The following is a 21,538-nucleotide window of genomic DNA, read 5'->3' on the forward strand; positions in this document are numbered from 1 at the left end:
TTCTTTTTTGTTTTGTGTTTCTTTTGTTGTTTTTTTAACCCCTTAACGACCGCGGATACGAATTAAAATGGTGACCATTAAGGGGCCTTATTCCCTCATTGCTGTATTGCCGTTTTAAAAAGGCGATCGAGGATAAGACTGTAGCGCCCCCCCCCCCCCCCCCCCCCAGAGTCGGAAAGTCTCTGGGGTCTAAGCTGCTAGGGGTAGCGGAGAACGTGATCAAGGCCGGTTTTTCCTGTCCCCGATAACGTGATCACAGAGAAAAAAGTGTACCCCCTGCTTACAATGATTTCTCTCTACAGGGTCTATCACAATGATCAAAAGCAAAAAATTAGTAAATCAAATCCCCCTTTTTCACCCCCGTTAGTTATATATTTTTTATTTTAGAATTTTTATCTATTTTTTTCCATTCTTTGCCGTTGGGGTTTGGGGTTAGGATTGGGATTTTTTCAAGAGGAAAGAAAAAAAAATGATATGGCGACTAGTGTTGAGCGCAAGTGCTCGCTACTTGAGTATGCACAGAGTATAGTGGGTGCTCGAGTGACATGCTCGAGTCTCCGCCCCAATGTTTTGCAGATGTTATACAGCCAAGAAAGACACGCGGGTATTGCCTGCGATCCCCGCATGTTTTTTTTTGGGTGTCTAATAACTGTGAAACATGTGGGTGGGGACTCGAGCACCTGCGATACTTGGTGCATACCTGAGTACCCGATGCAAACTCAAGTAGCGAGCACTTGCGCTCAAGACTAATGACAACATTAGGTCATCATATTGAATAAGTTATCAAATTCTGTGTCGTACCTCTGGGTTCAAAATGTTCACTATACCCCTTGATAAAATCCTCGAGGGGTCTAGTTTCCAAAATGGGGTCACTTGTGTCTAAACAGTGGAAACCCCCCATATCAGGGGCTCCCCAAACGCGACATGGCGTCCACTCTAGACTCCAGTCAATTTTGCATTCAAAAAGTCAAATGGCGCTACTTCCCTTCCGAGCCCTGCCGTGCGCTCAAAAAGTGGTTTTCCCTCACATAATGGGGTATCTGCGGGCTCAGGAGAAATTGCACAACAAATTTTGGGGTCCATTTTCTCTCCTTACCCTTGTGAAACTTAAAAAAAAAAAATTGGGGTCTGAAGTAAAATTTGTGAAAAAAGTTAATGTTCATTTTTTCCTTCCACGTTGATTCAGTTCCTGTGAAGCACATGAATGGTTAATAAACTTCTTGAATGTGGTTTTGAGCACCTTGAGGGGTGCAGTTTTTAGAATGGTGTCACTTTTGGGTATTTTCTGTCATAAAGACCCCTCAGTCACATCAAATGTGATGTGGTCCCTAAAAATGGTTTTGTAAAAATGAGAAATCGCAGGTCAACTTTTAACCCTTACAGCTGCCTAACAAACAAAAATTTGTTTAAAAAAATTGATTGAATCCTTATGTCCTTAAAAGTTTGAAAATGGCAAAACTTTTGCCAATTTTCAGTTTTTTTTATTTTTTTTTCCACAAATAAACGCCAGTCCTATTGAAGAAATTTTACCACAATCATGAAGTACAATATGTCACGAGAAAAACAGTCTCAGAATCAGCAGGATCCGTTGAAGCGTTCCAGGGTAATTACCTCATAAAGTGACAGCGGTCAGAATTGTAAAAATTATGGTACAAAAAAGGGGATACCAAAAAATTTTAAATTTGGCTTGGTCATTAAGAACATAATTGGCTCTGTCACTAAAGGGGGGGGGTACATGCTTATATGGCCATCTGGTCCAGGGTTTATTTTATTAGAAAGATTATAGCTATTTTGACAATTTGGTTAAGGGGGATCTGTCAGTAACAACACCCACCCCACGCACACACACTAGCCCTCAAGTTGCATATATGGGAGACATCCATATTGAGATATATATTGCAATTATTGACCTAGGAAACTATATTCGATGATCAATAAGTATGTCAGACGGACATAAATTACAGACACAAGGATGACGACAATGTGGATGACTATCATTTTTCATACCCTTGTCTGCAGCTGACACTTTTCCTGCGTGACTGGCTTTAGACTTTCTCTGGTACATATAGAAGGAACGCTGTACTCCATAGGATTCAGTGGACTTAATTTATCAAGACTGGCGTTTTGCATGCATTAATGAATGGAGCGGTGGAATAAGATGCGTCATACTTATTAAGGACGTGTGCACCTCTTAATGAATGTAGGTTGTCTTTCAGCTGCTGTCTGTAAGAATCTGAATAGAACTCAAGTCTCTGATTAGAGTGAATTTCATAATTTGTCACTTTTGTGGCTTAAATGATGATGAATTTGCTGGCCGTTCTTTGACCATGCCCTGCCTAGTTCTATAAAAGATGAAATGGATGGGATTGGCATAAAAAAAATGGCAAGTGTCACAACTTTTTTTGCCCAATCTACAAATTAGACCAAAAAAATATTGTGCTGTTTTACATCAGAATTCAATAATGAATTAGGACCAATGTGCTTTGTTTCATGCCAGCATCCAAAGCACCACTTGGTTTATTTCAGTCCCCCGGTGCTATACTCAACAGCCTCCATCTTCTGCTCTTCCCGGCTCCGCTCCTGTCCCGCACCCCCATCTTGTGACTGCAGCTCCTGACTGACCGGAAGTCAGAGGTAACGGTCACAAGCTCTCAATGTAAGTCTATGAAGGCCACATTCTGGTTACACTAAGCAGTAACCTCCGGTCACCCAGCAAACACTGGAGCAGTCCGGCAGGTCACAACCTGCAGAAGACGACTGTAGCAGCCCCGAGAACAGAAGACGGCAGCTGGTAAGTATTACTAGGGGCAGGGGATTTACATTAGTGACACCACACTGCACCTTAAGTCATCAGTTGTTTAGTCTCTGACAATCTTTCATAATCCAACTAATTGAAATGTTTATCTGTTGCATATTTTTGGGGAGAAAACAATAGAATCACTTCAGCATTTGTCCCCTTTATTCACATAGTTTGTGTGTTTTCCTGATCAACATGTTAATGGGGAAACCAGGACTGAAAAGTGTTAGTGACTGTCAGTGTTCTGCACATTACTCTTCTGCCACTGTAACAGGTCATCTTTTTTTAATGCAATTTTTGACGTTTTTATGCCAACTTTTCAAAAAGTGGGCGGAGCTCACTCGGGGGGGGGGGGGGGGGTCAGTGGTTTTGTGAGGCCAACAATGCCATGTATTGGGACCTGTCTTTTGACATATAGAAGGTGAAAACGTTTATGTACAGATGGTCATTGCAAAGAAAGCAAGTGCAAGTCCTTAGACACCTCTTTCCACTGACTGTGCCTGGTTATATGCTGAATATCCTTGTGTCTGGACTTGTATACAGTGCATTTGTGTCCATGCATATACTTGTGGTGACTAAGCAGCAAGCGGGGGCTGCAGACGCTGGAGAGAGGACCCCGAGCAGCACAGGGATGGGTTTCCTGGGTGACTCTACTAGTCCTAGGAATCTTTGCTTTGACCTCTGTGCATGTACATAGTTGTGTGTATTACGAGTGTGCATGGAATTTACATACGTCTCTCTATAAGCTGTAGGAAAATGTAAAGCTCCCAGTAATCCCAGCACGCCATGGAAACACTTCATCGCCAGCATGTTCCTAAAGCCTCTTCTGTAGTATTTTAATTCAATAAAAATATATGGAAAATACTCTTGGTGCCGTAGATCTGACACAGCTGTAATCTGATTACTTAAAAATACTATTCCCTTAGATGAACATAGAACGCTGTTAAAAAAAAAAAAAAAAAAAAATTATAATATGTCCCTTATTGTATACAATTAACAAACATGCAATGCTCTAAAACAATACGCAGAAAGCTCTAAAACGCACCATGTAAAAACATTCCAAATTATGTGTTTCTGTTTTTTTTTGTGGCGTTAAAGATGGCATAAAAAAAAACAGATGAAATTAAACTCTGTGCAATGACAGTAGGGCGGGTTCAGATGAGTATACGAAAAATCGTCCATTTTACATCCAACAATCTCCCTTTTTTTATCTGTGTGCGCCTTAATATTTAATGTAGTGGTTTTTTATCTCCTTTTTTTTTTCTGCATGTATTTGGTCAAAAAAAGGCTGCAGCCAGATAAAAAAAAAATGAAACGCAAAACACACATTGAGGGACACTAATTTTTGCGGGTTTTCTGGCATACAAAAAAAGTTGCAAATTATGACCATAGTTATGCCATCCTTTAACTTTTTGGCGGTTTCTCCGCTGCTTACGTTAAGCGAGGCACCTAATTTACTAAGAAGTGTGCACCTATTAATAAATCAAGCGCATCTTGCACTAGCGGATTTTTTGTGTGTTTATTTTTCACTTTGTGTTTTTTGATTGTTGCTTTTTATTTTTTTTTCCTTCCACATTGTGTTTGTTTTTCCTGCAGGAGGAAAAATAATGCAGCTACTAAAACACATTCATTTAAAAAAATAAAAAAAAGTAACAAAAGAACAGTTTCAATAAATGCAGTTAGAAGAGAAGAAAAAAAAATGTTTTTACAGAAAACAAAAATTATTTATTTATTTATTTTTTTTTTACAGAAAGCAATGCAGAGAAGGTATGTATGAACCCAGGGTTAAATCCACATGTAACACATTGGTGCAGGAATATCCCCCGCCGTGTGAAGATGTAAATAAGCTTACAAATCCATGGCATTAGTTCCAGCGTTTCTGCCCAGACTGACAGCTTGCAGGCTCTGCCAATATGAACCAGACTTGGTACAATAAATGATCTTGTAAAGCGGCTTGTAAATGAGGCCGTGTGGGAATAAATGGTTACTATGTTTACTGAATGCATAGGATGGGGACAGAAAGATTTTGTGTAGGACCTGAAGCTTTATTTTAAAGGGTCCTCGTGACTGTGTTTTGAGCCTGGTAGAATAACAGGAGTACAATATATGTAGAGGAGGGGAGGAAGGGCACCGGGTCTCATGGCAACATCATAATGCTGGAATAGCATCCAGTTGTGGGAGTGGGCAGCTTTATTTCTAGACTGGAGTCAAAGTACCAGAGAACGTCAAGGACTGATGAGGACAACAAAGCAGGACTGTGGATAAACACCGGAGTAAACCATATGCAGAAGAAGAAGGATCGACTGTAATGACAGAGCGCTGTGGTGGCTCGAGATTTTGGGACTTGGCTATAAATTGAGGAGCAGAAGGTAACTTCAAGGCATCGGAAGAGGAAACATTCATTTTTTTGGGAAGGCAATTACATCATAAGCTTGGTATGTGAAATCGTAAAACATTTGCACATCTGTATGGTTGCTGTCATGTGTATCATAAGTAATAGTTGTATCGGAGGAGCACGTATCAGTAGTCATATCGCTGATGGCTAAAGGTTGAGGAATTAGATACAGCCATATATGAGAGAAGATTATATAAATGGGTAGGCACAGATATATATGAATATCAATATGGTTATCAAAAGGGTGCGACAAGGGCCTTGCAGATAATTAATGTAGATTAAAGAGAGAAAAGACACAAGGCAAGAGACAAACGCTGTGCACTCACATTATTTTAGAAAAATACAAAAGATCTTTATTGAATATATAGCAGACAACACATGTGCAAAAGACTTTTAAAAACATTTAAAACAACCAATATACAAGTTGTTCCAATATGCATAACGGGTTCAGGTATAATAACTCAAGAATCCTCTTAGTCTTGCAGAGCAGGAATTAAATTAATATTACCACGAAAAGTAAAAATCATTATTGAAAGCCTCTTCCCCCATAGGAATAAATTTAAAGGTAGGTCTTATATTTGATCCAGATAAATTAAGACCTGTGGCACAAAATAAACAATCACCAAACAACACCCCAAAGGTCACCAAGGGAATCCTCTGGGTGAGTGGTGGAAATATCTCAAGGAGATTGACTAATACCCTATTAAAGTCCCATGAATAAGGTGATTGGGGAAAGGTTTTACCTGCATGCTGGACCACCCAACGCGTGCCGCTGCTCCAAGGCAGCTTCGTCAGGGGTAAGTAAGCATATGAAGCGTCTGCTTTTTAGATCCTAACTAATTAGTACCAGTGACCAAAAAAGTGGCATCAGCTGTCTATCTGTGATTAAGGGGAGGCGTAGCCCAAGATGCGGTGTGCGTTTCAGCCGGTTAAGCGCACTGACCTGACATATATGTTGCTTAGTATTCTGCTGGCGTCACATCCGATATTCAGAGGCGCTCCAGCCAGCAATCACGGCTGAGCGCTAGCCGGATGTGACGTCACAAGTCAAAGAAACAGGAACTTGATCATGCGTTCCACCATGTGGAACGCATAAGCCGGAAGTGAGAGATCTAATCTTAGGTTGGCGTCATATCCTATATGGCTGCATGGTATGCGTTCCAACTGAGGATCACGGTGGGACACAAACCGGATATGTCATTTGGGCGATCAGCCTGTGGGCACCAGGCAGCAGGAAAAGAAAAAAGAAAGGAAAAAGAGGGGGAAAGAAAAAAGGGGAAAAGGTAGGCAAAGGGAATGCGTTCCAACAACGAGTCTAGTGGAACGCAAACTGAAGATAACGCGTCCACTATCAAAAAAAACGGTAAAGTAAATATCAGTAAAAATATATATGAAAAAACAGACAAACAATTGTACTAGACAATAACTGACAAATTACACCAAACAAGACTAGACGCATGAAACAAAGCTCATTACATAAAACAACACAATAGACATATAGGGGATTGTGATCAGTGAACACATAGGGAAAGGGAGCCACATGACATAAATAACAATACATATACTTACCATCTCCGTAAATCGATGCCACCCAATTAGAGATTGAGCTGAGAAAATAGCAGTAAACCCCGGATCAGAACAATGCAGAGATAAGACAAGGCTCAATGAGGACGGACCAGGGATCAGACCGGCACAAACTAGACAAAAGGCAAAAAATGGTATGAGATAACGGACCAGAGAAAGGCACCATTCTAAAAAGGGCACCATAGAACTATCCAGATCCTAATTTAAGTATCCTGCGAAGGAGAAATCCTCATTAATTCCTCTAGGGGCAACCGAATCCAGTAAAAATATCCATCTGGATTCAGATCTTAGCAGGTCATTGGAGTAATCAGTTTTACGTGAATTTGGATTCATTTTTTGAAGGCCTATTACCTGTAGATAACTCGGGCTACCAGAGTGGAATTGGAGAAAATGGGCTGCCACACATGAAATAGACCGTCCCTTTTTCAAGTCCTGTTCCGCAAGATTAATGTTAGAGATGTGCTGCTGAACTCTCTTGCGCAACTCCTGAGATGTTTGTCCCACATATATCTTAGGGCACATACATTTAAGAGCATAAACAACATTGGATGTCCTACAGTTTATGAAGCCCTTAAGGGGATACCGTGCATTATCAATGGGATTAATGAAAGTTTTTTCCGGAAGGAAAAATGGACACACAGAACAATCACCACACGGGTAAGAACCTCTGAAACGAATGCCTCCAGAGGTATGACGTGTGTAGTGACATTTTACAAGCTCATCTTTAAGGCTAGGTGCACGCCTAGCCGTTATTAAAGGCTTGTCGGATATGATTCCCGATAAGCACATTTGTCTGTCCTGAGTATGTTCCAGTGTCGACCCAATACCTCATTAAAATGATTCCATTGATTATTAAATCTCGTGATGAATCTAATTTGGGAGTCATTGGTCTTGATTTAAGATTGTAAAAGCAATTCACGTGACTTAGCCAAGATCTTTTGATGTGCTTTAGAAACAACCGATCTGGGGTATCCCCGTTCCCGGAACCTGTAGGTCAGATCTCTGGCCTCCAACCTGTAATCATGGTTATTAGAACAGTTCCTCTTAATTCTTGAGAATTGTCCAACCGGTATTCCATTCTTCAAATTTCAAGGATGGAAACTATGGTAATGCAATAGGCTGTTTGTTGCTGTTTCTTTTCTGTATAGCTTTGTTATATGGGAATTGCCTGCCACACTAATCTCCGAATCCAGGAGATTTACTGTAATAGAAGAAATTTTATACGTCAAATGAATATTGAGGTTATTGCCATTTAGCATCCCAATAAAGACCAAACCTCCGATTCAGTGCCCGTCCAGACCACAAGGATATCGTCTATAAACCGTAAACATCTGTAGACGTGTTCACAAAAATCCGGCCTAGGGTACACATGTGTGCCATCCCACCAACCCATGAATAGGTTGGCGAAGAAGGGCTCACAACATGCACCCATAGCAGTCCCCGAGATCTGGCGGTAAAATGTGTGTTCAAAAACGAAGTAATTATGTGTTAACCGTCTGAAACGCACACCGCATCGTGGGCCATGCCTCCCCTTAATCACAGATAGACAGCTGCTGCCACTTTTTTGGTCACTGGTACTAATTAGTTAGGATATAAAAAGCAGACACTTCATATGCTTACTTACCCCTGACGAAGCTGCCTTGGAGCAGCGACACACGTTGGGTGTTCCAGCTTGCAGGTAAAACCTTTCCCCAATCACCTTATTCATGGGACTTTAAGAGGGCATTAGTCAATCTCCTTGAGATATTTCCACCACTCACCTAGAGGATTCCCTTGGTGACCTTTGGGGTGTTGTTTGGTGATTGTTTATTTTGTGCCACAGGTCTTCATTTATCTGGATCAAATATAAGAACTACCTTTTAATTTATTCCTATGGGGGAAGAGGCTTTCAATAATGATTTTTACTTTTCGTGGTAATATTAATTTAATTCCTGCTCTGCAAGACTAAGAGGATTCTTGAGTTATTATACCTGAACCCGTTATGCATATTGGAACAACTTGTATATTGGTTGTTTTAAATGTTTTTAAAAGCCTTTTGCGATGTTTTGTCTGCTAAATGCTTAATAAAGATCTTTTGTATTTTTCTAAAATAATGTTAGTGCACAGCTTTTGTCTCTTGCCTTGCGTCTTTTCTCTCTTTAATAAGGCCATATATGAACACAGGTAATCCTAATATACTCAGCAATGGTAATTATTTATGGCCATGAGTGATTCAGCTATGGTATAACGTGATTGTCTCCGACTGATGGAAATGTGTTCGGGGTGTGCAAAATCACTCATACGCCTGAACAAAAACCTATAGCTGTCATGGATATTTTTTCCTGAAAGCCAAATTCTTCTGTTCCAGAATGATCTTTTAGGCTCAGTTCACAAAGTGTTTGCACTGTGTTCAGTGGCTCCGTCGGGGCTTATGTCCCAACCGCCGCAAAACAGCATTGGGGTGTATGCATCGTTGGGACCATTATATTGATGCAGACGGGGTCACAGTGTGCTCTGCTGTGCATCATTTTCGGCTGTACATGGTTGGTTGAGACGGGCAGCAACATATAGTTGACTATGCCTCCAGTTGTTGCTTTTTCAAGCCTTAAATGGCTTAATTGCTGATTGAGATAATTTTACTGACTGTGAAATCTACCAAGCAGCCTTGTTGAGGGCAGTTTTAATAACGTGAATATGTTCTTCAAAATCTTATTTTACAGTTGAGAAATGGATCAAGCCCATGAAAATGACCTAAAACGCTGGATTTATACTAAGCCAAAACAGCACCCAAAGAGGAGTGAGGGTGAAGCCTTGAGATCATTAGCAGTGACTCCTCTGCTCCCCAGCTGCACGAGGTGCCAGGAATCCAGGATGAGAAGGAAAATTGTTACTCAGGATAATGCTAAGTCCAGTAGGCAATCAAAGCACGAAGTCGTGGAATACAGCTCTTTGGATCCAGATTGTGACCTACACCCGCGGCCTAGTCGAATCTTTTCTTCGGAAGAAGCAACAAAAGTAATAAAGTCCATTTTAGATGGAGAGCTGCGAGATTGTACTTATGAGGCCACAGAAAGCCAGAGGAGAGCAATGGAGCTTGCAGAGTTAGTGAAATCAGCTGTGAGGGACCTTGGGTATGAGAGGTACAAGCTTGTCTGTTACATAGTACTAGGTCCAGTATCAGGGGGGACCATGTACTGCTGCAGCAGAAGTGTGTGGAGTCCAAACTCTGATACATATGCGGAATATCTGTTCCAGAACCAGTCTCTCTTTGCACTATGCATTGTGTATGCCGGATATTATGAGTAAGGGTTCATTCAGGTGACGGTATTTTCCATGTACGAGAAAAATGGACTAATCAGACTTTGAGCAGAGTGGCATCAGTTTTTCTCGGGGAGAAAGGAAAGAAAAAGTTTCTCCGCCTTCTCCTTTCTGATAATCATGAAAATTGGGCCGCACTTGGATGGCATCCGAATGCGGTCCGATTTTACCACCAACCTATAGACTTGAATAGCCGATTTTGATCCGACCCCTGGAACAAAATTGGACATGTCTCCGATATTTTCCACAGGCCACACAGACATGCAAGAAGAAGAAAAGGGGGTATTCCAGCTCCATTAAAATTTTTTACTTTATTTATAAATCCATTAATTGGTTGCATGTACTGCGTTCGAAACGCGTTGCACCACCTGCCCCCCCTTTTTCCTTGCCTATTTTGGGATGCGTCTATTTTAATGGATTTATAAATAAAGTTTAATTTTTTAATGGAGCTGGAATACCCCCTTTTCTTCTTCTTAAATGTTTCACGTCTGGTCAGGACAAACTTCTGTGCTCTGAACCTCTAAACCCCTACAGGTGAGCTGGCAATTTTCTTTCTAACTTACCACTCAGACATGTAAAAAGCCCCATAAAAAATCTGGACATGTAAACAGCCCCATAGAATATCATATATACAGGTTCTATCTGGAAAAAAAACGGATAGAACTCGTACGAGAAAAACTGACATGTGAACGAGTCCTACAGATGCAAAATGTATAATGCAATTTCATATATGCTAAGAGTTTAGGGGTTTAGTCAAACCACACAAAAAATGTATACCAGTGCTGTAGGAGAGAAAAAGCAGGACAGGAGAGCCTCATAGAGTAGTGCTGTCTGTTCTTGAATGAAAATTTTGCTGGTAACAGATCAATAGCTTAACTGCTTCCCTTGTTCAGGTGTGCTGGATTGCATACATTTAGAAAAATGAATTTAGAAAAATACATGGTGCCTACAGTGAAACATGGTGGTGGCAGTGGCCTTATGTAGGGCTACATGAGCGCTGCTGGTGTCGGGGAGCTACATTTCATTGATGATATCATAAACTCACAGATGTACTGCAGTATATCAAAAGAGATGATGCTCCCATTATTCCATGCCTTTGAGAGATGTGCACTTTTCCAACATGACAATGATCCAAATCACACATTTAAGGCCACTGTTGCATTTCTGAAGAAGAACAGAATGAAAGTGATTCAGTGGCCAATTATCTCCTGATCAGAACCCAATCGAATACCGATAACTAATTCTGAAGAGACAAGGTGTCATCACTCTCCATCCAGCATCCAGGCTCTAAAAGAGGTCGTTATTGAAGAATGGAGAAGGATAGATGCTGCAATATGTGGCCAGCTTGTTCATTCCGTGCTTAGGAGACTTGGTGCTGTCCTTAACAATCATGGAGGTCATACAAAATCTTAGATGCAGCAGTTTTTGATGTTGGGTGTATTCAATTTGGCATTAACTAATTTGAGTAAAACAGAAGATTTTGTAATGAAAATTATATTATCAACCTTACTTTCATATTATGGGTTAAAAAAATGTTCTGTGAAACTCAGTCTTGTCAAAATGTTGGAAGATGTTCTTATATTCAGTGAGATATTGATTAAAATTGTACTGAGTACTGTGTATATGTTTATACATATTTACATCCTGCATCAAAATACCTTAATCCTTTACCCTTCTATCAAATTGAATACAACTGCACCATTGTCATACAAGAAAAATTGGCTCTAATTTATTTTATAGCTGCAATACCAGAGATCCTGATATTTTCAGGTTAAAATGATTGTCCAGAAGACTTTAATGCATTGCTCAAATAAAATAAAAGCTAAAAAATAAATGCAGACTATAGCTACATAATACCTATTAGTTTCCCTTACTTTGCTGTTCCTAAGAATCCCCCCTAGTTACGCTGTATGCACTCAGATTGTGAACCCCCGGGGGACAGTATGTGATGCAAATATATTCTATGTATAATACCATATAGTAATAAGTACTACACGCATTATATCTAGGACTGACGCACCTGAATAAATTACATTAAATACATTAATTAATTACGTTACGTTAATTAATTATTTATTAGGTTTATGGTTTATCATGATGGCAGAATAGCCAACAGTCTATAAATTCCAGGACAGTGTAAATGAAGGGGAACTTCTTTCCTGTGTCCAAAAAAAAGAAATGGAAGCATCTATGATTTTTTTTTTATTCTTCATTTTCTATACAGTACATTGCATAGTAATTAATATAGTAAATGCTGGTAATGTGATCATATCTGTATTCTGTGCTGCAGACATAGATCACTTTCAATATATATATATATATATTTTACAGAAAATCTGGCACACCATAACAAATATCAGATGTTTGTGATTTTTTTTTTATGAAAAGAAAAAAAAGGAATAATACAAAAATAATAAATAATAAAAAGAAAAAATAATCATAAAAAAAAGAAAACTGTAATCACGTTGGCAACATCCATGAGGGATGAGCCAAACACAAAACTGTTTTCATGCAGTCGTAATTTGTACACATTTTAAAGGGAACCTGTCAGGACTCCTGACAGGAACCCTATTGCGCAGGGACAACTCTTTTAGCCCTACTACCCAGGAACAGCTTTCTTAGCTCTAATACCCAGGGACAGCACTCTTTACCCTGCCACCCAGGGACAGCTCTATTAGCCCTAGCACCCAGGAACAGCTCTTTAGCCCCATCACCTAGGACAGCTCTCTTAGCCCTACTACTCAGGGACAGCACTATTAGCCCTACTACTCAGGGACAACCCTCTTAGCCCTACTACCCAGGAACAGCTCTCTTAGCTCTACTGCCCAGGAACAGCTCTCTTAGCCCTACTACCCGGGGACGGCTCTTAGCCCTACTACCCAGGCACAACTCTCTTAGCCCTACTACCCAGGAACAGCTCTCTTTGCCCTACTGTTATGGTTGTGTAACAACTCATTCGGAAAAATAAATAACACACTAAAAACTGCAATTGACCCAGCTGGTTCCTGTACAGACTAGAGATTCTGACCCCACGGTCCTTAGGACTATTCCAACCCACATAGGAACCACTAACAACAGACTAGAAGATGGCACCTGAAAGGCCATCAAGCCCTTCACGTTTCTCCTAAGGAATCGAAGGGCAGAGCAGAGTGAGATTTACCTACAGAAGGGAAGGAGTGCTGAGATAGAAAGGGATCCCAGAGTGAGTTAAAACAAACCATGAAATACAAAATGAGAAGTAAGGTACACAGAGAGTATGACGCCTACTTCCTAAGCAAGAAACAGAAGATAGGTGCAGGGTGAAAAAGCGAAATCAGCAGAGAGGTAAACCCTAGCTGGTCTTTCAGTGACTGACATAAAAAAACGGCAGTATGGCTAGACATCCAAAAGAGAATATCACCCAAAGGAAACACCCATAGGGGGGAAGTATATATAACTGCTCCCGAAAGGTGATTGGGCAGACAAATGAATAAATGAAAACACCTGTTGACCTAAAAGACTAAACCAAGGATAACAGACAATATATACCCGGAGAAAAGATGGGACTGCTGTGGCTAAGCGGATAGAGAAGTCGACCACAAAGCACAGGCTCAAGGATTTGAACCCAGACTATGACAACTAGCCCCCTTTCTGAGGGGCAACTGGACCCACTGATCCCTAACTGCTGACAGAATTGCTGACAGAACTCTCTAACTAGGCGATCCGCATTAGAATCTACTAGAATCTGCCACTACCCAGGAACAGCTCTCTCAGCCCTACTACAAAGGAACAGTTTCCTTAGCCCTACTACCCAGGAACAGCTCTCTTAGCCCTACTACCCAGGAACAGCTCTCTTAGCCCTACTACCCAGGAACAGCTCTCTTAGCACTATTACCCAGGAACAGTTTTCGTAGCCCTACTACCCAGGAACAGCTCTCTTAGCACTATTACCCAGGAACAGTTTTCTTAGCCCTACTACCCAGGAACAGCTCTCTTAGCACTATTACCCAGGAACAGTTTTCTTAGCCCTACTACCCAGGAACAGCTCTCTTAGCACTATTACCCAGGAACAGTATTCGTAGCCCTATTACCTAGGAACAGTTCTCTTAGCCCTACTACCTAGGAAAAGCTCTGTTAACCCTACTATCAGGGATAGCTCTCTTATAGCCCCTGGACAGTCCGTGCTTTGCAGTCCATGCTCGTACCGTGTTGCATGGACGTCTGCATATAGTTATATAGGTTGAAAAAAGACCTAGGTCCATCAAGTTTAACCTTCCTCCATAAGCCCTTATAATTATAAACGGCCCTTTGAAGGCGACCATATTGCTGATGTGACCCTGGATGAAAATGAGTTTGACACCCTTGCTCTAGAGGACTAGTAAACCTGCTGCCATGTAGTCCTTCATAACCCCACCCCTAGAACTGATTGCCAGCTTTCTGCCTATGCACAGTGTACACAGTAAGATTCAAATCATTGGTGTGGGGCGGGGTTATACAGCACTCAGCATTCACAGAACTTCTAGATCTGCAGCAGATAAAACAGTGATTGTATCAAAACTGCAGAAAGCACACCGATAAGTTACACATCGCTGGAATCAGGGTTTCTATCTCTCCATCATGCTGCTCTCAGATGGGGTAGCAAAAAGTTTGTGACAGATTTCTTTTAAGGTTTGATAATGTACTATTTAGCCTAGAGATGGTAATTGTCACCAGTTTTGTCATGTGATTGCTTTTTGTAGTTATGATTTATGGTACAGAATAACAAACAACTACCAATCATCTTTACCAAACCTTTAATAACAATGTTTTTTTTTTTAAGAGAGGAAAATGCTAAAAATAAAGATTAAATAAAGGAAAACCCTTTTTAGTTGGTATATCCAAACCAAACGTATCAGGTATATTACTGTACAAGAAAAAATCTGAATACAATTCTTAGCATAGCTGCATGCTTTCCTGTTCTTACCCCACTGTATATATTCATACTGTATATGATGTCACGGTGTATACCGCACTTTGTCAGACGCCGGTGACGTCCCACCTGTCACAGTATCTGGCCTCATGCTCTGAAGGTTATTTTCAGCTGGTCACGTGCCACATTCAGATGATGGGTGACATTCCTCATGTACAGACTAAGCACAAGGACTGCAGCAGGGACTTCTACTAGAGCATTTCCCATTATTGATTTGTATATTCCCCTGCCATTCTGGATTTCTGTGGATGACAGCATGTATCTCTGAGATGGTCTATTCAGCCCTTTTTCTACAATTCTATTCTGAGTGTACAAGTTTTGGATATGGGAACGTCTCATTGAACAGGCTACAGTCATTAGGCAAATCTGGGTGAGTTACCTTTACAGATGACGATTGCAATTGTCTCTATGTATGAACCATGTGGAGTAATAATGATTTGTGATGGGTGAGCACTAGAGTGCTCGGGTGCTTATTGCTCGGGTCGAGCAAATCGTAATGCTCGGGTGCTCGACTCAAGCAACAAGCCCAATGTAAGTCAATGGGAAACTTGAGCATTTTTCAGGCGGCTCCCCCCGGCGGTCTGCAGAGGACCTAAAAGTTGGCCAAATCGATGGAAACAGTGCTCAAATGATATGGGAATAGCATAGGCAAGACCCCTGGAAGTATCTCTGCATCCCAAGTCACTGCTGTGAACAATGTTGTCAGAGTATTATGCCACTTTTACGGACTCATAATAAAACATACAAAAACAAAGCCAAAATGGATTTTAGTGGAAAAAAAGTTAAGGAAAATTCTTTCCAGGGCAATGACTGTATATAAGGCAAAATAAATAACCAAAAACAAAAATGCTCCTCCACACCTTGGTCTATGTTCACACGTAGTGTTTTTGATGCTTTTTTGCACTTTTGCATTGCTTTGAACGGTGAAAAATACATTCACCAGTAAATGTAATTTTAACATTTTACTACCTTATCTGGCCATGTGGTGTGTGAGACATGATCAGACACATCCTGTTTCATTTATGAAGGAGTGACTGTGAAAGTCACAAAGCCTATTTTTACAATGCCATCAGGTACCCTTACTATTGTTAGAGGGCCAGCAGCTGTCCCTCATTATTGTTAGAGGGCCATCAGCTGGCTGTGCTTTGTTGTTCTCAGTATTAAGGAGTGGGTCTCCTATACTGTTATTGCGCATGCAGTGACTGCAAGGGCTGCCAAAAATTAGGACACACTCCAATACCTCTTTGAAGAGATGTAGAGGAGGGCCTCATTAAAAAAAATTCCCATTATAAAGGAGTGGGTCCCTATACTGTTATTGCGTATGCAGCAAGTTCAAGGGCTGCCAAAAATTAGGACGCATTCCAATACCCATTTGAAGAGACGTAGAGGAGGGCCTCATTAAAAAAATTGTTCCCATTATTAAGGAGTGGGTCTGCTATAGTGGTAATGCCCATGCAATGACTGTAATGGCTGCCCAAAATTTGGATGCACTCCAATGCCCCTTTGAAGAGACGTAGAGGAGGGCCTCATTCAAAAAATTGTTCCCATTGTTAAGGAGTGGGTCTCCTATACTGGTAAAGCTGAAAAACATTTACCCCTGAGGGGTATACATGAACCTACTGTATAACATACAGAATGTTAAAGGTAGACCTCTAAAAATATTACCAAAGGGCATCATAAACATGCTTAAAAAATTATGTGGGTGTTGCATCACGGTCACCCTGATGATATGGTGGCGGAGGATGAGGAGAAGGAGGAGAACAACATAAAATAGATGAAATCCTGAAGCGTATACCCATGTCTGGGTGTGAAGAGGTGCATGGGAATAGACCCCACCCCCACAAAAAAACCCCACTGGATTTGACTTTATGTTCCGCTGCTATCATCCGGTGGTGTTGAGAAGTCTGGCCCAGTCCAGCTCTTGTTCATTTTGATAAGAGTCAGCCTGTCAGTATTTTCAGTTGACAGGCGGATGCACCTATCAGTTATAATGCCCCCGGGGCACTAAAAACCTGCTCTGACAGAATGCTAGCTGCAGGCCAAGCCAGGACCTCCAAGGCATAGAGAGCCAATTCATGCCACATGTCCAGCTTGGATACCAAATAATTATAAGGCACAGAGGAATCACGGAGGACGTTAGTACGGTCGGCAAGGTACTCCTTCAGCATCTTCCAAAACTTTTCCCTCCTTGTCAGAGTATCCCACGCATCAGAGTCTGGGCACTGGGAGGGTCTGAGAAAACTGTCCCACACCTTTGACAGTGTTCCCCTGCTTCTGCTGCATCGTATTTGTGTCTCCCTCGCCTGTACTCCTTGGTTGTCCAACAAACTGTCACCTCTGCCACCAGCGTTTTCAGATGGGAATTTTTGAAATAATTCTATAGCAAGGGCCTTATGGTACTGCAACATTTTATTAGACCTCTCCGCATTGGGAAGGAGAGATAGAGAGTTTTCCTTGTAGCGTGGGTCTAGAAGTGTGACCAACCAGTAATTAGTGTTGCCCAAAATGTGTACAACACGAGGGTCACGGGAAAAGCAGCGGAACATAAAGTCAGTAATGTGTACCAGCCTGCCAACAGCCATGGCTTCCCTGTCCTGATCAAGAAGATGACTGTCCATGCTCCCCTCCTCCTCCTGGTCCTCCTTCTCGTTCTCCCTCTCCTCAGGCCATCCACGCTGAACAGACGGTATGACTGTTGTGAGGGTAGTACCGTCTGTAGCACAGGAAAACAGCTCCTGTTCCTCCTCCTCCTCCTTCTCATTATCACCCAATCCGCATTGAGATGAGATGAGGCTGAGCTGTGTGGCATCACCCTGTATAGTTCCTTTCTCCATCTCACCGTGCTCCGCCTGCAATGCCTCCTCTTTAATTGTGAGCAGCGAGCGTTTCAGTAGACAGAGAAGCGGGATGGTGATACTAATTGTGGCGTCTTCTCCGCTCACCGTCTTGGTGGAGTTCTCAAAGTTCTGGAGGACAACACAGATGTCAGACATCCATGCCCACTCATGAGCTCTTATGTGCGGAGGCTGACCTGATGTCACGGGTGTGTCAGAAGTGTCAGACAGTCGCCATGCAGTTGGTTGCAGGAGATCTCTACGTTTGGCATTGCAGACAGCTTCTTAGATAAGAGGCTCTCTTTAGGACCGAGGGACTACCTCCCTCTTGATAATTAGCTCTGACGCGCCCCCTGGGCCATGGGGTACTCGGTAGCCAGGCCGGTCGTTGCTAGGGGAGATGTCACAGTGGCGGTGACCTGGTCCGTGACCCAGGGCGGTCAATAAATGGGGGCATTGGGAAAGGGGATTATAGTTTTATGAAATGTTCGTGACGCCACCTGTGGTATGCGGCTATATGGAGCCGCCGCTGCGGAGCAGGTCCTCTGGAGCTGATGCTAATGCAGCAGAGTTGGTTCAGCTTTCCACAGGTAGAGCTAAGCTCCAGGGCAGTGCGGTGATGGTAGATGATGAAGTAACTGTGGTTGTGCAATGTGGTGCAGGGGATGATGGCACAGCAATGATTCACAGAGACAGTGGGGTGCAGTCTTCAGGGTTTTTTATTCACGATTCTCACGTTGCTCCTGGTTACGACTGCAGTTCATAACCACCCACGACGTCCGGTGTTTACTCAGGGAGGGGTTCAGCAAACCGGTAACCGCAGATCTTGGCGGGCAACCTGAAGTTCCCTGGATCTTGTGTGGCTACCTTTTTGGCGATTAATTGCGGCTGTGGCAACTACACCCTGAAAATGTAGAAGCCTCCGGTTTCTAGTTGAATATTGCAATTCTTACTAGTTAGGGGCCGGTCCCCTTTGCGGCCTGATCCTTCCACTCCTGGTAGATTCGGGCGTACGGGTGGCTTCCAGCACGACCCGTACCCACAGGATCCTCTCTTTCCTTCTGGAGCCTTCCTTCTTGCTCCTCTCCTCTTCAGTCTGACCTCCTGGGCCTCTCTCACTCAGGCCCGCTCCTCCCTGAGCAGAGCTCGTGCAGATCTGCCCCCACTCCTCCTCAGACTAAGCACTCACTTCCAAGATTGTTTCCCCTTTTATATCCTCCTTCTGCCTGTGCTCCCCTAAACTACGTCCTTCACCCACACCCACTACATAGTTCCACCCTCCAGCTAGGGACCAGGGACTGTGCTCTCCCTTAGGAGCAATCTCGCCCTGCCCCTACTGAAGTGGAATGTGTTGGATGCAGGTGTTTGGGTCCCGGGCAGTACTCCATCCTTACCTGAGAGTGAGATACCACACCTCTGGGTGAGATGCAGTACCTCTGTGGCGACTGAACCCACAGGGGCGCCACAGCTCTCTGGCCTGGGGGTATATATACCTGGTGTGTCTGAGAGGGAGTCGCCGGCTATATTCATTTCTACTTGTGAGGCTTAGCAAGAGCAGTACTTCGTCCTCTCTGGAGCTTGAGGCTGCATATTTGAGGTGCATATTTGGAGTCATCTAAAGCTAAGCAATTTCCCCCTGTTTTGTCTTCCCTTGTTGTCTATAGTGTTTAGTGGAGGTTGACTAGTGCTCATCTCCTTCCATCCCTAGCTATAGACATGAGCCAGGGAAAGCAGGGCAAGGAACACATGCGGCAATTGCTGAAGAGGCCATATAGGGACGGTAGTTGACACAGGGTGACGCTAGACCAGACTAGGAGGTCGGCTCTTCCCCCTTTCCCTAGTGTCTGGGCTCCCTTTCCCTTTTCCCTCTGTATTGCACTAAATCCTGGCATGACATCTGAATACCGACGGGCGTGTTGAAGCTAGTACTCAACAACTGCCTTCTGCTGCTCACAAATCTTTCCCAACATATGCAACGTTGAGTTCCAACGCGTGGTGACATCGCACACCAGTCAGTGAGCTGTAAGCTGCAAACGCAGCTGAAGCACGGCGAGGGCGGTGGAACTTGTAGGTGACTTTCTGAAATGGGCACATACGTGGCGTACTTTGACAAGCAGCTCAGGCAGATCCGGGTAGGTTTTGAGAAACCGCAGAATCATTAGGTTGAGCACATGGGCCAGGCATGGTACATGTGCGAGGTTGCCAAGCCTTAGAGACGCCACCAGGTTCCAGCCATTGTCACACACGACCATGCCTGGCTGTAGGTTCAGCGGTGACAGTCACAGATCTGCCTGCTCTGTTACAGCTGTGAACAACTCTGCAACGGTGTGCAGTTTGTCACCTAAGCACATTAGCTTCAGCGCAGCCTGTGGATGCTTGGCCGAGACAGTGATGCAGTGCTTCAAGGTTCCGACTGATGTGGTCATTTCGGAAATGGAGGCTGAAAAGGAGGAGGAGGAGGAGGTGCAGGAGCTGTAGAATGTGGAGGCAACCCTGACTGACCCAGGGCCCGCAATCCTCGACGTCGGGAGGACATGTTCTGTCCAAGGGTCTGACTGGGTCCCCGCTTCCACTATATTAACCCAGTGTGCTGTCAGTGAGATGTACCGTCCCTGGCCACAAGCACTTGTCCACGTGTCCGTGGTTAGGTGGACTTTCCCAGTCACTGTGTTGTTGTGGACAAATGCATAAGACGTCATAGTTGCTGCGGTGAAACGCATGCCGCATACCTCTGGGACACATGCAATGGCTGCCACTGACTAGGACGGCTTATGCATTGGTCCACCTGGGATCCATAGAATTTGAGTCTAATATTGATCAATTTATCACAGCTGATGCTTCCTCCCTGAACTTCCTATATATAGATGGTGTACCACATTTTTGGGATTACCCCTGATGAAGCTGCAAGTTGACCCTGACCTTTTAATGATGCCTATATGCATTGTATTTTGTTTATGCTTATATACTATTGCACTTTATATTGTCTCCATTTGCACACTGGGTTGCCATTGATTAACTTTATGGTCAATACTTTCTTGAATCCAAACTTTAATTGATTCTAACATTACAAATTATATAAACACCTGTTGGTGCATGTTTGGGATGATCCTACCCTTGCATGGGTCTTTTGTGTTTTAATTGTTTATAACTTTTTCTAGTATGGTCACATTGCTTTTTTCAAACTCTGTCTAATAAAATCATTATATGTTTACAATACAAATATTTGGGTGTGCTTGGCTCTCTGTACCTGTGGCTTGTCTCTTTTTTTCCAATGATGGGCTGTTCAGCTGAAATGATTTCCAATACTTTAAAATGGAAAGTAAAGCCAGAGAGACGTGGAAGAAAACGGAAGACTACCATTCGAATGGATTGAAGAATAGCCTGAATGGCAAAGGATCAGTCAATGATCAGCTCCAGGCTGATCAAAGACAGTCTCAAGTTACCTGTGAGTACTGTGACAGTTAGAAGATGCCAGTGTGAAGCTAATCTCTTAGCATGAAGTCCCTACAAAGTCCCACTGTTAAAAAAAAGACATGTACTGAAGCGCATACAATTTGCAAAAGAACACATCACCTGGCCTAAAGAGAAATGGAGAAACATTTTGTGGACTGATGAAAGTAAAATTGTTCTTTTGGGGTCCAAGGGCCGCAGACAGTTCGTCAGACAACCCAAAAACTTTGCAT

At 42.7% G+C, this 21,538-nt stretch overlaps 2 protein-coding genes across 4 annotated transcripts in view; both read left to right on the top strand.

The window, feature by feature from the left end:
• Window positions 1-5,031: 5,031 nt before the first annotated feature.
• On the top strand, window positions 5,032-10,356 carry LOC141156733 (dynein light chain Tctex-type 5-A-like). 3 transcript variants are annotated; one of them, XM_073643054.1, is made up of 2 exons: window positions 5,032-5,232; window positions 9,476-10,356. In XM_073643054.1, exon 2 carries the CDS (start codon window positions 9,483-9,485, stop codon window positions 10,059-10,061), a length of 579 nt encoding a protein of 192 aa, XP_073499155.1. In that variant the 5' UTR covers window positions 5,032-5,232; window positions 9,476-9,482; the 3' UTR covers window positions 10,062-10,356. The 3 variants fall into 3 exon arrangements, with proteins under 3 accessions (XP_073499155.1, XP_073499154.1, XP_073499153.1); XM_073643053.1 differs by lacking the exon at window positions 5,032-5,232 and adding an exon at window positions 6,262-6,555 and having other exon boundaries at window positions 9,476-10,355; XM_073643052.1 differs by lacking the exon at window positions 5,032-5,232 and adding an exon at window positions 6,263-6,475 and having other exon boundaries at window positions 9,476-10,350.
• Window positions 10,357-12,194: 1,838 nt separating this feature from the next.
• LRRC39 (leucine rich repeat containing 39) overlaps window positions 12,195-21,538 on the top strand; it is a 75,703-nt gene continuing 66,359 nt past the window's right edge. Inside the window, exon 1 of the mRNA XM_073643050.1 lies at window positions 12,195-15,391. The gene's annotated coding sequence lies outside the window, so the exon portion shown is untranslated. The remainder of the gene's footprint in view (window positions 15,392-21,538) is intronic.

This window comes from Phyllobates terribilis, unplaced genomic scaffold (assembly GCF_046119375.1).
Source record: "Phyllobates terribilis strain yellow unplaced genomic scaffold, ASM4611937v1 Scaffold_8__6_contigs__length_399053987, whole genome shotgun sequence".
In the NCBI taxonomy this organism is placed as follows: domain Eukaryota; kingdom Metazoa; phylum Chordata; class Amphibia; order Anura; family Dendrobatidae; genus Phyllobates; species Phyllobates terribilis.